Source organism: Colletotrichum phormii (genome assembly GCF_030913505.1).
Source record: "Colletotrichum phormii strain CBS 102054 chromosome Unknown BDP81scaffold_9, whole genome shotgun sequence".
In the NCBI taxonomy this organism is placed as follows: domain Eukaryota; kingdom Fungi; phylum Ascomycota; class Sordariomycetes; order Glomerellales; family Glomerellaceae; genus Colletotrichum; species Colletotrichum phormii.
Genome location: NW_026851451.1, coordinates 1,108,182 through 1,123,236, shown reverse-complemented (window position 1 = coordinate 1,123,236; position 15,055 = coordinate 1,108,182). Strand labels below are relative to the sequence as shown.

At 51.9% G+C, this 15,055-nt stretch overlaps 6 protein-coding genes across 6 annotated transcripts; 1 reads left to right on the top strand and 5 right to left on the bottom strand.

The window, feature by feature from the left end:
• Positions 1 to 2,567: 2,567 nt before the first annotated feature.
• On the bottom strand, positions 2,568 to 3,800 carry BDP81DRAFT_427041 (uncharacterized protein). The gene is made up of 2 exons (XM_060590329.1): positions 2,684 to 3,800; positions 2,568 to 2,589 (listed from the first exon to the last, which is right to left on the bottom strand). Exon 1 carries the CDS (start codon positions 3,343 to 3,345, stop codon positions 3,010 to 3,012), a length of 336 nt encoding a protein of 111 aa, XP_060445864.1. The 5' UTR covers positions 3,346 to 3,800; the 3' UTR covers positions 2,568 to 2,589; positions 2,684 to 3,009.
• Positions 3,801 to 4,007: 207 nt separating this feature from the next.
• On the bottom strand, positions 4,008 to 5,094 carry BDP81DRAFT_427040 (uncharacterized protein). The gene has a single exon (XM_060590328.1). The coding sequence runs from the start codon at positions 4,987 to 4,989 to the stop codon at positions 4,432 to 4,434; it is 558 nt and encodes a 185-aa protein (XP_060445863.1). The 5' UTR covers positions 4,990 to 5,094; the 3' UTR covers positions 4,008 to 4,431.
• A 2,724-nt stretch (positions 5,095 to 7,818) lies between these two features.
• Positions 7,819 to 8,517, bottom strand: BDP81DRAFT_393933 (uncharacterized protein; the record flags this gene model as incomplete). Its single annotated transcript, XM_060587884.1, has 1 exon — positions 7,819 to 8,517. The coding sequence occupies one exon, from the start codon at positions 8,515 to 8,517 to the stop codon at positions 7,819 to 7,821; it is 699 nt and encodes a 232-aa protein (XP_060445862.1).
• Positions 8,518 to 9,541, bottom strand: BDP81DRAFT_221226 (uncharacterized protein). Its single transcript, XM_060582801.1, has one exon. It carries the CDS (start codon positions 9,416 to 9,418, stop codon positions 8,636 to 8,638), a length of 783 nt encoding a protein of 260 aa, XP_060445861.1. The 5' UTR covers positions 9,419 to 9,541; the 3' UTR covers positions 8,518 to 8,635.
• Positions 9,542 to 11,267: 1,726 nt separating this feature from the next.
• BDP81DRAFT_518528 (uncharacterized protein) lies at positions 11,268 to 12,077 on the top strand (the record flags this gene model as incomplete). Its single annotated transcript, XM_060595931.1, has 1 exon — positions 11,268 to 12,077. Exon 1 carries the CDS (start codon positions 11,613 to 11,615, stop codon positions 12,075 to 12,077), a length of 465 nt encoding a protein of 154 aa, XP_060445860.1. The 5' UTR covers positions 11,268 to 11,612.
• Positions 12,078 to 12,551: 474 nt separating this feature from the next.
• On the bottom strand, positions 12,552 to 14,495 carry BDP81DRAFT_280681 (uncharacterized protein; the record flags this gene model as incomplete). The annotated part of the gene is made up of 1 exon (XM_060582999.1): positions 12,552 to 14,495. A coding segment is annotated over one exon (1,944 nt), but the record flags the coding sequence as incomplete, so codon positions are not given.
• Positions 14,496 to 15,055: the final 560 nt, after the last annotated feature.

Genomic DNA, 15,055 nt, shown 5'->3' with positions numbered 1-15,055 from the left:
CAGAAAGGCAGAAGGAAAAAGGCAGGTCCCGCGACACCAGAACCATGCACACACAAGTAAGCGGCACACCGTGGTTGTCATCTCGGGAGGTAAAAAAGTTGGTCGCGTTTGAGTCTGGGTGAGTGAGAAGGAAAAAAGAGAAGAGAAGTCAAACCAACCCTTGCTTCAACGGCTTAATCTCACCCCCCCGCGCGCTCTCTCACTCCGGCCCCTAGGTATCCCCCGCTGTCTCTTCTAGGTACTCCCTCCGCAACGTCCCACGCGTCGCGCCAGCGCGGGGAATTTGCAGACACCCCAATCTCTCTCACAACTTCACAGGTAATCATTATCTCTCTCACCCTAGACCCTTCTCTTCCACCTCTTTCTCATCCTGGTCTCTCACCTCTCACTTCTCTCTCACCCCAGTCCCTCTTCTACCTCTCTTTCACCCCTTTCCGCCCACCCCGAGGTGTCAAACATGAAGTTACTGCTGGGCGGCTGTACGGATACGGAGTAGAGCCCGACTTGCAGCTATGTCGGAGGATCGACTGACTCAGTTATCTGTATGTATTGACTCGCCGACGCAAATTTGACACGCCACGAAATGTGAGTGAGTTGACAGGGATTGGGCGGTGCCGCGCTCCCGGGAAATCAAGGGCCGATGTACTGTCGGATTCCCATTGCTGCTTTCACTATACCTAGCCCAGGGCGGGATCAAATTTGGCAATACTCTGGAACAAATTTGGACCTAGACTAAGTTATAGTTGCATGGACTGATTTGGTGCCAGTTCAACCCACAATCACGCCAAGCAGTGTGCCCACCAGTCACCTCAATTACCGTTCAAAGACTAAGGTAGAGACGAACTCTCGGTGGATCCCAGCAACTCCAACCACATAAGGTAGATCTTGGAATTGCTGGGGGCCCAGCCGATGGCAGGTACTCACATCCACACGACTTAATCGTGTCTGTAATTTACGCTTTGGTCAAGAAAAGAACCGCCAGGAAAACTAGGTGGGATGAAAAAGAAAAACGACTTCCAAGTCGTAGCATGGTGACTCCGTGCGAAGCAGGCCGGGGACCTTGTTATCGTGTATTCGAGCAACGGCTTCTCACCACAGCCAGATCTCGGCTCAAATCATTGCTAGATCTTAGCTCAGTCTCCCTGAAGGGGTAGGGAAAGAATTATATAAGGGAGCGGAACCCTTCGTCTGAAGTCAGTTGAAAGCAGTTCATCGACACTCAGCCATCTTCACAATCTCCATCACTTTGCTCTCAAGCACGCCTCCGTGTCCACCAAAAGACTTTCTAAGCCGAAATGCCGCAACGAAGCTCTCAAGAATGTCAAGACCAGAGGTGCCGATGGCAGCCCAGCGCAGGCTGTAACCTTCGTCGTCATATCTTCTACCATCACGGACCGCCAGGTCGGGCGCCATGCGGAACATTCATCATCAACACTGGCTACTACCATGACCGCCACAAAAAGTCCTGTGACGATTGCAAGAATTTGAGAGCAGCTGCAAAAGCCCTCATGCTTTCCGTTGAACACGACGGCAGTGGCAATACCGAGGGCACTCCTGAGGGCAACCACCGAGCTCTGCCCGTCCACAATGGCGGGATCATCATTCATGGCTCAAACTACGGAAAGATCTCTCTGAAAATCAAATGCGGTCCTCTGGCCTGCGCTGGCAGCCAGACGAGCTAGATTGCCCATCATTTCGACAAACATGTCAAGCACGACACGGCTACAAACAGAGTTCCTAGCAAAAACCTACCATAACAGAATATTGGTGGATTCGCCTTCGGGGTTGGTCAGAAAAGTAGGACAAATTTCAGTGATTTGGATATTAGGGCAGTACAAGGGAGCTTAGGTTACGATGGTAGCGATGGAGTTGCTGGGATGAGATGCCAATATTAGTCTTCTTCACTTCACTTGGAGGAACTTATCTTAGATTAGAATAAAAGTTTTCAGCGCACTACAACTTGCAGAAAACTCGCCATTACTCCATGTATTTCAGGCAACTGTAGCCTACGCTCTAAGCACAGATGGTATGTCTGGGGGCACAACTTGCCTCATCCCCTGGTCAGTACGTCGAGTAGGAAAAAGCAGGCCCTGCTTGGCAGCATGTCAGTGCTCTAGGTAATTTGATGCTCAACGGGACTTTACAGACGAAAGAGGAATAGATAATTTGGCATTAAGACTCCGTGTGAGTGGATAGGTGTACATTGCTATTGAGACCGCAGCTTGGGGGCGAGATGGGAACACGCGAGACAGGGCAAAAGCTAGCCGAATTGACGAAATGTGCAAGATTTGAAACGGAAAATACCACACCGGTATTACGTTGAGTCATTCCAAGTGGCAAGAGGTCAATGTTGTGCCATCCTGTTTCCTAGGCCTGGGTTGGCCTCCGGGTAGCTGACCCGGCCTCCTATTGCTGGAACCCACCCACCCACCACAAGGATGAGGGGAGCACCTCATCGTATTCATTGCTTGAGATAGAGATCCTCGAGACTAGCTGTGGTTGCCTTCTGTCGCCTCATTGAGACGCCGGGTTGAGGAAGAGGGTTCCTCTTCTCATGAGGTGGTACTGGGGGAGTGTACCCTCCCAAGACTAACGCCTCCGTCAACTATCATAAGAATCGCCACAGAAACCGAAAACCGAGATACGAAAAACTCTATGTGCTCTTCAAAGGGTTGTATAGTACCTTTTGAGTTCAGTTTCGCAGTCGATATCAGGGGTTTCCACTGTACACCCTCACAGCTGAATTGCTTTTGCTACCATCTTGCGTCCAGGACGAGGAGATGATGGGTGCCAAAATCCTTCAGCTGCATGGGGTCTGAACAAAAGAAGCAAAGAGACGCTCTAATTTCCAAAATGTTAGATCTAATCTTGCTCAGGAACACCGGGTGATAAAGGTGGACAGCGGATGGGGCTCCGCTGGAGACGGTAGACCTTGACGCGTTTGGAACTGGCCCAAATTTTGTAACATAGCTACCCAGAGTTGCCACACTCGACCGATATCCTTCAATCCTATGATATGCAATTGAAAGGGGTCATTCGGGGCGAGCCTCGCGAATTCCTTCCTCTCCCGAGTCGAGTTGGCGACGGCCGCCGGCGCACACAAGTGCAGGATACCGACCCCCTCCGCCTTTTTCTGGCCCCCAGGACCAGCACAACACCACGAAACCATGTAGAACCCAATCGAATAGGAAAGAAATAACATGGTGTTTGAAGGCTAGTCCGCCCCGTCGAACCGCTCGATGCATGGTTGCCCGGTCTGGCAGGCACACCTCGCGACGTCCTCTTCCTCGTGAGGGCCCCTTGGAACGCCAACCTGGTCAACAACGGGGAGAGCAGGATCAGCATTCCGGCCGCGATGTAAGTGGTTGTTTACCTTCTTCTTCCTCTGAAAGATTGCTTTCCACCTCGGATGTGGTGTTTAGCAGTATACACTCCGCGAAAGGGTTCGCGCGAGATGGGTCCGGGGTGCAATCGTGCCCCTGTCGGCGTGGTGGCTAAGCTGAGGTTTCCTTTCGTCGAAGCTCATGACGAAACTGGAGCTTAAAATCAAGTGACTAACGTAGAAACGCTCGAGGGGCTTCTTCAAACACGGTGTGGCAGCCCACCAGAGCCGGTGAAGAAAACCCATGACGTCCGCGTCAAGTGGAAAAAGTTAAGCGCCGTCAATCTCTCGATCAGGAAACAGGACTCCATAATAATTGGGAGCTTTCGGGCCACGACCGCTTGTTGCGTTCGCAGAAACGGTCTCTCGCATGCGGCCGGTCTGCCTGTTCGTTGGTTCGAGGTTACATCCAGGAGCCCTCGCCGTGAACCGAACCCCAAAAAATTGGACACAGCCCGAGTAATCTGCCTTGCCAAGTTTTGTCTCTGACGAGATGAGGTCTCGTCGTCTAGGAGCTGACGTGCGGCTGGCTGCCTGGTTGCCTCACATCATCTCAACACGGCCGGGCCTGGAAAAAATTCTCCTAGTAGAACACAGTCGCCCTCGAGTTGTCATTCCTAGTGCTTCCTTCTTGATCGTATCTTAGCCTCTGCAATGTTGCCAAAAACCCGAAAGCTCCTTCCGGTACTTCTCTTCTCTCGATGTTCTAACAGTTTTGATTTGGGCCACTTTTTGCCGTTTCTCAAGTCGCCGTCAAGGGCTGCGGCAGGCCTACGGAGCTTACCTTTGCTCGAGCGAATGCGCAGGGTAGACGTATCGACTCTCATGCTACATCTCGTATGACTATTTGAGGACCGGTGCTGACATATTACGTGAATAGATCTCGAATTCTCGTTTACCTCCCTTTCTCGATCGATGAAGCCAAAACCGAACTTGAAGTCCCCAGGGACACAGGTCAACTGAGGGAGCAAGGTCACAATATCCATCCACAGTCCGCAAGAAACAGCTCTACACTACTTCCAACTCCCTCGTTATCAATATACAAGCTCTTATCCCATTCGCATCTTCTTCGCAGGCTCATCTGTCTGGCCCGGTGATGACGAGCAAGCTCCCGTCCACTCTCGAGCTGACGGCAAGACTACCACTTCCCGCATCAAAGTATCGAACCCCTGCTCTTTCGTCCAGACCACGAATTGTAGTGGGTTTTCATGAGCCTCATCCTTGCTCCTTCCTCCCCAAGAACGAGAACACGCCTTGCGCTGGTCGGCCCGGGTTAGAGACTCAAAGTTGACGTGACGTGATGCCCTCATAGGGTCAAGGCCGGGAGCATCGCGCTGCTGGAGTCGGGATCGTTGAGGGGAGCATGGGTATACTACCATAGAAGGTACCAAGCAGACGTTTCCATTCATCTCTAATGCTACGTGATGCAGGAAGAGGAGGATCAAATAGCTGTCATGTCTACGTGTGCTGACTCTGTTACCTCTGATCCCACTACCTTGCGCACCGACAGTCCAGTCACGTCCCGCGTGGAGCTTACAACCAGCTTCCGGGGCACATGGAACTTCGAAGTTCAGGGTTCGAGATACACAGTCTTGGATCACGTACATGCATTGAACTTATTACCTTCAGCCTGTTCCTCCTTGAAAGTAGAACGGATATTGGCAGGCACGGCCGTGGAATGAAAGATCACCGCGTCTGGGACAGAACAGCTGCGCCGTCGCGCAGAAAGTATTAGATTTGTCCGATTGAAGCTTTTATCAAATGAACTACTTCTTGAACGCCTCTCTGATGGTCTGCATCTAATCGCGCTACATTAACGCTTTGCTCATCCCCCTGTCGGCCCTGGGCAAGAGGTAACGGACCCTCTTATCCTCAGCTCTATGCTCAGAAGCGTTGAATGAGAACTAGTACCTTTGTCTGAATATTGTTATAAGCAGTGAGAGATTCACCTCACATCATCCATCAAAATTGCATAGGACTCAGTCTCTTGACTGAAAGAAGAACTCTTGGTGCCAACCTGAGCAGCCGTGCCAGCATCGTCGAGCTCTTGTGGGTTGCTAAACGCCCGTAACGCCGGGAACGCTTGTGATGGCCGCCGGTTGGCTGGAGACGGGTCGTCGAATACCACGTGTGCGCCTCTCAGCCCTTGAAAATGATGGGTTTTCTCAGACAGGAGGGGGGGGATCCGCAACTGGGGTATGAAGGAGTTGGTTCACCTAGAGAAGGCGTCATGATGGCAAGCCGGAAAGAGCCTTTCCTTCGCCCCGAGCGTGCATAACACCCAGATAGTCCGCATTCATGCCACCGGCTTCAAGACTTTGAGTCATAGAGTAGATAGACAGGGCCAGTGTATGATTCTCTTGCAGGGGGCGGGGGATCGTGGCAACATTCGCATTGGGGCAGCCGAGACTACCCAACCCACCCATGCGTCCCCGTTTACCTTACCAAGTCGTTGAGTGAGTGGATAGCATCAGAATCTTCGATGTTTCTTCACAGACAACTTCAATGCTGCCTTGCTCCAACATGCATAACAGGATGCAGATGACAAGGGTGGCAGTTCTCTCCCGCGATTGGGGTTTCGGTGCTTGGGAAGCCAAATATGCGACCGCTCTCACGCCGCAGCGAAAGTGCAGTAAATCAATTCTTTTCCAGAATTAGGGTTCAAACCATAGTAAATTAATGCCTGAAAATCCATCTTCAACCTCGGATACTTCGCCAGTTGACATGAAGCTATCCCAGCCAAAGTTGGTAGTTTTCCGACCCCAATGTCACTCAATCTATTTGTTGGACACTGACCGCAGACGACAATCATTGCCAACAATCTGTCAGGGATCCGGAGTGACACACGATCGGGATTGGTGTAGAAGCAGGAAAGCCTTCTGGGCAATGGAAACCGGCACGGTCTAGAGGAACCACCGGGAAAGGATGTCGCAGATGATCAGCCCTAAAGGAACGGCCCAGCAATATGCCCCCAATTTGCATTTGCCTTCGAGCCCCTGGCTAGCCATGGGCTCTTCTGCTGGCAAAGCAAAAGAAATTGCCCCCGGGGATGACATCCGGCCGGCATATCAGTTTCCAGTCCATCCTCGGCCATTCGTCAATTCTTGGGTGCCCTTTTCAACCAGGTACAACACCCTGGTCTCATGTAGCTCCTGCATATCCGACCCTTGACAAACGCGATAGCATCCTTCAAGAGGCGTGAGGCAACCGCGTCGGTTGAAGTGGCTGCGTCCATGGGTAGATAACGCGCTCGTGGAGCGATATCACGTGGCTAGCTAATTGCCTCAGCGTCCGTAGCCCTCTCAAGTTGTCGGACGACAAGAGAAAGAGCGGTGTCTAAGATAATCAAGTATAAATAGGAGTAAATGAACTCTGTCGCCCCATATTCATGTTGTCTCCTCGCTGTCATCGATATCTCCCTCCCACCACCCAAGTACGGACTGCTGAGTCCCTCTTCTATCAATACCTGATTACTTGGCACCTCAAAGCTAAGATGGCATCCAACCAAGAGCCTTCGCTTCACTACTGCTCTCAAGCTGGCTGCCACTGGGACCAGAAGTCAGACACCGATACCCATCGTACGCACATGAAGAAGCATGGTAGCGTGGACTTGGCCCCGATCTGCAACATTGTCTTGAAGAAAGGAGTCGACATACAGAACCATAATGAGAACTGCTGCGTCTATAGAGCTTTCGTTGCTCGCCAGAGACGGAAGAAGGCTGCCGAGTCAGCGCCTGCCAAGACTAAATAGGTGAGATACTACCCTTGAAAGTCTACCAAAACACAAGGCTCATATTACCTGCAAAGACATCAAAGGCAGCAGACAGCCCGGAGGCAACGAAGGAGGGGATGCGTTCTGAGCGATTAGGGAAGTAAGAGGTTTTATCACAGAGGCGTGGGAGAGTGTAGCAAGAAAAGACAAGGTGAAAATTTGAAGGATCGAAGAGGCTTCAGAGATTGGTTGCATTTGGGCATGTTGAAGAGCTTGTACTTCGGTTTAGAAGATCCTAGATAGATACAGACAGCACGAACAGATCCCTGGGGACTCCTTCATACTCACCTTTTGCGAACCGCGTACATAAATACACACGTCGGTAGAGCCAGCTGGGCAACCGTTGGGTTGTCAACGTACCCGGTTGAGTCAAGTGAAGGCTCTTCCAGAACCACTTATAGCCTTTATTAACTACTGAATCTACTCATTTACGATTGCATGTGTCACACCGAGTCCTGAAAGCGATCATAACATACTCCACCTAAGGTAAACAGCCTTGGGTAAGAAAGTGTCGATTAACAACTTTGATGTGCTCAAGTCTCCCGTTTAACTGCAGGACATCCGCAGGATCAAATAAGGCCAATAGCGGCCTCACGAAAGCGACTAACATGAGAGAAAATTCTGCTACAGGAGAATAGAAAATAACATTATTGATTAAAGGTACTTAGGCTTGGTCACCTTGGTCCTCCTCGTCCTCCGGCCAGTCTTCCCAATCACCCTCATCGCCCTCCTCGAAATAGACTGTAGCAAGGTCCGCCAACTCACAGCTCATCTCGCCAAAAGTCTCGAACAGAAGATGCTCCGGGATGGCTGTCGGAAGCCATGCATAGCACCCGGAGCCGTCCAAGACGAACCCAAAGCTGAGGAGCGGCGCATACCGTTGAAGAGACAAGCCTTGGTTTGAAAATGGCGCGATCGGACCCCCGGAAAAGATGTTGTACTTATCCGTACCGTCTTCACCGTCGGAGAGAGCGACGTTGTGTGCCCAAGCACGAACCATGTATCTCTGAATCTGCCACACGTCTTCGTGGGAAATGGCGAGCGTCGCTCCTGGTGCGTTGCCGTTTGCCTCCGGAACCAACTTGTCCAACACCTTCGTGATCCTTTTTGACCAGTGGTTGATTTTGCAGCATGTGTAGGATGTAAGTGTCAGATTCCCATACTCAAATGTGACGGGACCCATGGGACGATGCCATCTCTCTCTGTAGTATCGAAACATGGCCAAAGCCAACCACGTTGCGCCACTCTTGATGGCATCGCTCGGCACATCTTTGCAATGCCGCTGCAGCAGACCGTTGATGGACTCTTCGTCGGCAAAGGATTCCGATGTAATCTTGACCAAAGGATCCGAAGTTTTGGACATGAGCGCAATGGTCGCAATGTCAATCATTCATTGCGGACCGCACCGTGACGGGCGTATCCGGTGTAATGCAGGCCAGAAAGCAGGCCACTGACAATTCATTCCCCACGCCATCAATGACTTAAAGCGTCTTCCCTGCCTGTTCCACATTGAGATGCACACTGACTCCGTCCTCGTCGTAGTAGATGTACCCAAGAACATGAAGCCGGCGAATAGCCTCAGCGAATGCCGACTCTCTGGACACGAAGCAATCACGAAGACGGTCAAGGTTGATGCTAGGGCAGTCATACATCACATGGATGATGAATTGCGCAAGGTGAATCTCTTCGAATTCCCTTTCGGGTTTCGCGTCAAGGATATCCTGCAGTGCCACCTGGGCGTGGATGGTTCTATCCGCCTGCCCCACTTCCGTGTCCAAGGACCAACTTATTTGGGCCAGCATCCTGGCCCTCGACAGCGGCGCTTTTGCCCTGACCACGAGCGGCGTCTCTTTGTCAAACATCTCCTTTGTCTCCGTCTTCAGAAGAACCAAATGTTGCTCATCCTTGTCAAAGTCCGACCATGCAATCGGCGAAGGGCCGATAGAGATTTTTCCACTAGCCTCGCCTCTGACCAGGTGCGTGTTGAAGGCCACTTGAACCCTCTGCGTTTGAACATTCCGACACCATTCGCATCCTTCGTCCCAGAAAAACAGTGTTCCCATCATCTTGTATACCGAAGACTTCGATTCCTGGTCCATGCTGTAGTCCGGAGCGACCGCCTTCATCACAGCGTCTGGGTACCCCTCATCGGTTGCGTCGTATTGAACCCATCTCAAATTCGACAGACTCGGCAAATTGGCTTGCTGTGTTAAGTGGAAAGTCGTAACGGAAATCTCTGATGCGCTGGTTGATACGGCGAGCATTCTGCCCAAATCTTTGTCCACTGGTGCAGACGACAGGAAGGCGTAGCGCAAAATAGTCGAATCTTCAGTTCTCGCGAGAAGGGACAACTTGACCAGCGAGATAGCATATTCGATGCTATTGGAGTGATCGGCGTCGATGATAATCAGTTTGTATCTGAAATCATAGTCCGAGGCTCTTCCGATACCACCGTATGTTGACGCCAGAGGTCTCGTAGCCTCGGTATATCCAGCGCTTTTCCATTTGCTCTATAGCATCTCCAGCTTGTCAGGCGATTCGACGAGGTATCTGGAGAAGAGATCATGCGGGCCGCTGGCCCTCATGCCTATGGTGTGCAAGATCAAGGCCATGCAACTACCTTCGTTGTTCGAGGGAGGGGACTGCACGTGAGCGACCGAAAATCTTTCGTCGCTCCCATACCATCTTGAGAGTCTTTGAATCTCGTTCATCCATTCCGCCGGTATTTCAAGGCTCGGCGTCGCCATTCTGTCGTCGTACTCTGGTGTTCTGGCACTCGGGGATGCCCTAATTGAAGTACGTTAGTGGAGTGACGAAGAAGCAGGGGTTTGGGGCAAGGTACCTAACGTGTGGGAGTGAAATGGTACGGAATCCTACTGACCTTTTTTTGGTTTGGTGCAGGATATAGACAGGAATCGAAGGTAAACCTGGAAGTAAGTACCAGGCTCCTAGAGGTGGGTGCCTTCCCTTTGGGTGCCTCAGTCGATGGGAGGACGCGGGTGCCTGAATTATCTGCTCTTGCTGTCCCACCTGTAGGGCTAGGTGGAGGAAGGCACCCGGGCCCGATACCTCCTTCCGTTGTTCATGCTCCAGGGTGGCAGAAGTGTGTACACCATGCAACACTTGAGTACCTTAGGCAGTAAGTGTGCGTTGCATATAAATGTTTAACGTCAAGTAGCTAGACTTTGCGAGGGATGCAAGTCAGCGCAGAGCATTGACAGGGATCTGCACTGACGGCATGTTCGTCGGATCGGCCCGTTCCTATTGAGCTTAAATTCAACGGCTGGGCGCTAGTCGGACTTTGTCGGCAGCACGACATGTACTGTCTCGTCACATCAGACGCCACAAGTGATATCCAGTAACAGTGTGATGTACTTACGGCGTTGGAGGCTAGAAACATCATTGTCCTCGACTCCGGTCAGATACTAGGAGGAGCTGGCTCATGGTCGTGTCGCAGTCAACTTATAAGGTGGCGAACGTCAATCTGAGGGCGGGGCCTGTGTTGGGGGGGGGTTCGTCAGTACCTTAGAATTAGTAGACCGTGAAAGGGGTGCTTCTTAAGAGGGGCTCTCGCTCAAAATACACAGAACGTGCGGGGGTGGGTCTGCCACAACAAACATTGCCTGTGAGGGGGGGTACTCATAGGCAAAATTGGGTAGTTTCTAGGGCCCCCTAATGCCCGAACCTCGAGACGAAAACAGAAATCCTACACGGAGCTTTGCACCATTATCCTCGCCCGTCTAGATCGCATGAATCAACCCACGCTTCCAAGACGCTGTGCAAGGCAAACAGGTCCATAACGAAAGGCATTTACGTACAGCATTCGGAAACGTCAGGTAGATTGCATTGCACGTATCCCAAGAGCCAGCATATCTTGCCTGGTTTCCCTACGAGTTTTGGGCCCTCAATTCGCTCATGTGGACACTGGTAGATAACAATAAGGCTGCACTTGCAACGCTCGTTCTCGGATTAGAAGTAAAGGGTTGCGTCTACACAGACTTGCGGGCGTTGTCAGGCTATAATATTCACACACAGTCACAAACATGTTACATACTTGCATGTCTGGAATTTGGCCTGGGACAATTCACGAAATATCTATAAGCAAATTGGAAGAGCGAACATGATTATCATAGAACGGTATCTGCCTAGATACTGAAGGGTGGGTGTTCCGACGACACCCTCATCGCTGTTAGTGACGCCGTTTCCTCAACATATCCGATGTCCTCCACAGCATCAGGGTACTACCAGACTCCAGGAACAGGGGATGATGTATGAGAAGGATTAGCCCTGGCTTCCATATCGCTGATAGCCATGACCGCCCAGGGCTCGGACTCGACATGACTTCGTCCTGTTCTGTTCCGCATCCTGGCGAGTCTTTCACTCCTGTCGAGGTTGCTCCTGTCTTCGCAGGAGCTCTAGCCACCTCGCCTAACGAGTCTTCTTTCCCTCCTGAACAGTATGTTTCTCTTGAAGAGACTTGAACTTCTCCTGGAGAGCCTCTTCCTCATCCTGAAGGGCCTTCTCTGTCTCTTGAAGGGCTCTTCTTCTCGCTTGGAGAGCCTCAAGGGCAAGCGTTTTCTCTCGGAGAACCTTCTTCTCCTTCTGGCGGGCCTTCTCTTCTTGGCAATCCCTCGCAAGGCGCAACGCCGCCAGCGTGAGGGGGGAAGTCGGCCCTATGACTTCGCGCTTTGCGATAATCTTGACTTGTTCGGCTTCACAGTAACCCTGAAAATCCCAAATCCTCCCAATCTGGCGCTATGCCCCCTGTGCATCCGTCGCCCAGATCTCAAGGTTGTGGCCTCCAAAGATGCAGGAGGCTTCATGGTCGAACTCGATGGTCAGAGGGCGGAAACAGCCCCAAGTCACGCCGGATCGATTGCCGCCATTCTCTCCGGCTGGCGCAGCGCCGTTATCATCATCTAGCTTCCGCTTCTTCGTCATTTGACTGTCTTGGGAATCCATGACTTTGTTCGCGTGGATGCGTGGGTGTGTGTGCGCGTGTGTTGGTGTGCAGTTGCCAAAGCGAGGAGATAAGAGGTTGTGGGAAAAAGAATCTGAGGGAGGGTGGATGGAAACCGTACCTTAGGTAGGTAGGAGCAGAAACATGGGGCGATTTGGCCTCTCTTTCCTAATCTTGTGTGAACTCGGTCGCAGCTAGTTTAGGCAGGAACATCAGCTAAGGGGGGTCCTTCCTTCCAACCGCACCTGCCTGGGCGAAAATTTCCGCCGCCGTGGACATCTCTTAGTATACCTTCCGAAAATATCACGGGCATTCCTCCTTACTCTCTGGGAAACCCATCGCCACTATTTCACTGCACTTTGGAAGTGAAAGCTTGGAAGCACATGTCTAACAATTTTATATTAACCAGGCACTTCGAGACGAAAGCGACACTATACAACGACGACGTTCACTCGAGCTAGATTCATCACCCTCGCATAAGCGGCACCCTGATCCCCCTCGCGATGAGACGTTGCCCTAGCAATGGCAACAAAGTTCCCCGTCGTGTTGTAGACAACCGTATGCTCGACCGTCACAGTCTGTTTAGGCGTGATTGCGGGCCCGACATCAGTAAATGTGCCCTCCGAAGTCAGATCCCACTCGACATTCACAACCTTGCCAGTTCCCGGAGGCGTATCAACAGTCGCCCGTAAGGTCATCGGCTGTCCAGCTTTCACAGTACAGCTGCATCTTCCGTTCGCAAGAAGTCCAACAACCGGCTGGATACCTCGCCGTTCGGCCGCTGTAGGGGGCACCTGGACCGAGTTGTCGTCGGCGGAGATGCTGTACGATGTGGCGTCTGGCGCAGGTACATCATTTTCCGCCCAGGCTGCCACGTCTCGTAGAGCTTGTTGGTAGATGCCGTTGTACGGCACAATAAGTTTGAGGCGGTGCAGAGGCCTTTCTTCGTAAAAATGCTCCGCGTTGTCGTTGTACCACAGGCGATAATTGTCCTCGAAGCGATCTCTCAGCTGTTGCTTGACTTGGGAACGGAACCAGTCGGCATGCCACGGGAACGCGTCGCTGTCCAGGAGGTTTTGGACGACGATGAGTTTGCATCCGATGGCGCCGGTGTGAGTGCCACCAGAGACGGCTTTGGCGAGGGTCTTGGACGTGTCGGGAGAGCGTTGGAGGCAACTCGTGCCGTTGGAAGTCCGGAACTGATCGAACCCGTAAAATCCTGCTCGTTCTGGGACCTGATGTCTATAATATGCATGCATTGCAAGGGCCGACTTGTTGTCGATCTGGAGTTTTTTTCCCTTCGCAACAAGCTTGGTAAGGGTGGCGTTGTTGGCGTCGGTAGTGTAGTCGGCGAAAGACATGGTATTGTTAGCCGTAGATAAAGTGCCGCTCATACTTCCTAGTCCAGAGTTGTCGGCGCCGAATAAAGTCAGGTCATAACCATATACATCAGCAACAGCTTCCGGGACTGTGTCAAGTCTGATGCTGATCAACTTCCCATTTTCGTCAAAATGAACGTCTTCGACGGTCGCATTGAAGTCAACCACTGCCTCTCTCATGATCTTTCCGAGCGCACTATCTTCGGTTCCCAGGTAACCCGGCTTGGACCAGCAATCATTGGCGTATGTAGGGTCCGAAGGCTTGATAATGGTGTTCCTCAGGATGTTCAAATGTGAGCTGTTTGCGACCTCGTCATATTGTTCCCAAGCACGGATGGGAACGCCAAGCTTCGTCGCTTCGACCAGCATAGCCCGCTCAACTGCAGTCAGTGACGGGATCGAGAGAGGATCCTCTCTGCCCCCAGGCCTGAGGGAATCCTGGATCTCAGTCTTCCTATTCCGCAGTACCAGACCTGCTATTGCCCTGATTGACGGGCTGTTGGGTGCGAAAATTGGTATGGCCTGGACCATGGCCACAGCACCGTCCCAGACGCCAACCGTGTTTTCGATCCCGCCAATGACTTGATCAGAGCCACCGCTGCCACCGTAAACATACCCGTAGATATTCTGAGTGCTGCTGAGGCGGTAGTACTGTGCCGCAACGATCCTAGAGTACTTTGCTGCTGCGGCTTCGGCACGGAACCCATTGGTCCCTGTTACTTGGACCGTGTAGGCCTTGCTGTCTAGACCGAAGCCAATGGTATCCTCGGTGGCATTTTCGGACTGGGTAGGGTAGGCGAGTTGGAAGAAGCGGCCATCCCATGCATCTTTGGGTGGGAAGTAAAAGTTGAAGCGAGTGGAGGTATTAGAGAAGTGCCCCGCGACGTGACGATGGAGGCCTGGAGAGGTCTCGTTGGTCTCGCTGTCAATGATTGGCTCACCGTAGAGAGGATCTACGCAGGCGGGTGTGACCAGAGTAGAGCCGTCGAAGCGAGACTCGCATGGAGTAGTGGAGTTTGCCGCGGTCGCTGAACAGACACGTAAGGTCAGTGCGATGAAGGCTGTAAGTGAAGCCTGTAGATGCATCGAGAGGCTTAACTACATCGCTGAGTTAGCATCTTACTGGTTTCTTTAGCCACGGAAGTTCGAACTTTACTGTTGGAAGAAGACAAAGACTGAATGGAAGTAGGTAGTGTGATTGAATGCCAATTGATGTCCATGATGGGAAGCATCTCTGCGACGAAGATGCCTTTCTTAAGCATCTCAAGAGCACTATCGCCAAGCCAAAGTTCTCCTTTGTGACCCCTTGGATCATGCTAATGGGCATCGCCAAGTGCCTACGTACAGACGTCGCTTGCTTACACGGCGCTTTCACCAACAGTCCCGATGATTTTTCGTATCCGATACGACAGTCATTCCGGCGTCGCACTGGATGCCCGCGTCACCTGTATCCAACCCATGGCACCCTGCACGACTCTAGTCCCCTCTCTTCGGAAGATTACAATGTTAGGATGCCATGCCGCCAGGGTTTGCTAGTGTTTCAAGCGGCAAGGCCAAGAGCC

What these genes read in the sequence shown, in the direction of transcription:
- BDP81DRAFT_221226 (XM_060582801.1), bottom strand. Translation starts at nt 9,418, where the DNA reads ATGCTCGCCGTATCAACCAGCGCATCAGAGATTTCCGTTACGACTTTC.
- BDP81DRAFT_427041 (XM_060590329.1), bottom strand. Translation starts at nt 3,345, where the DNA reads ATGCTGATCCTGCTCTCCCCGTTGTTGACCAGGTTGGCGTTCCAAGGG.
- BDP81DRAFT_427040 (XM_060590328.1), bottom strand. Translation starts at nt 4,989, where the DNA reads ATGTACGTGATCCAAGACTGTGTATCTCGAACCCTGAACTTCGAAGTT.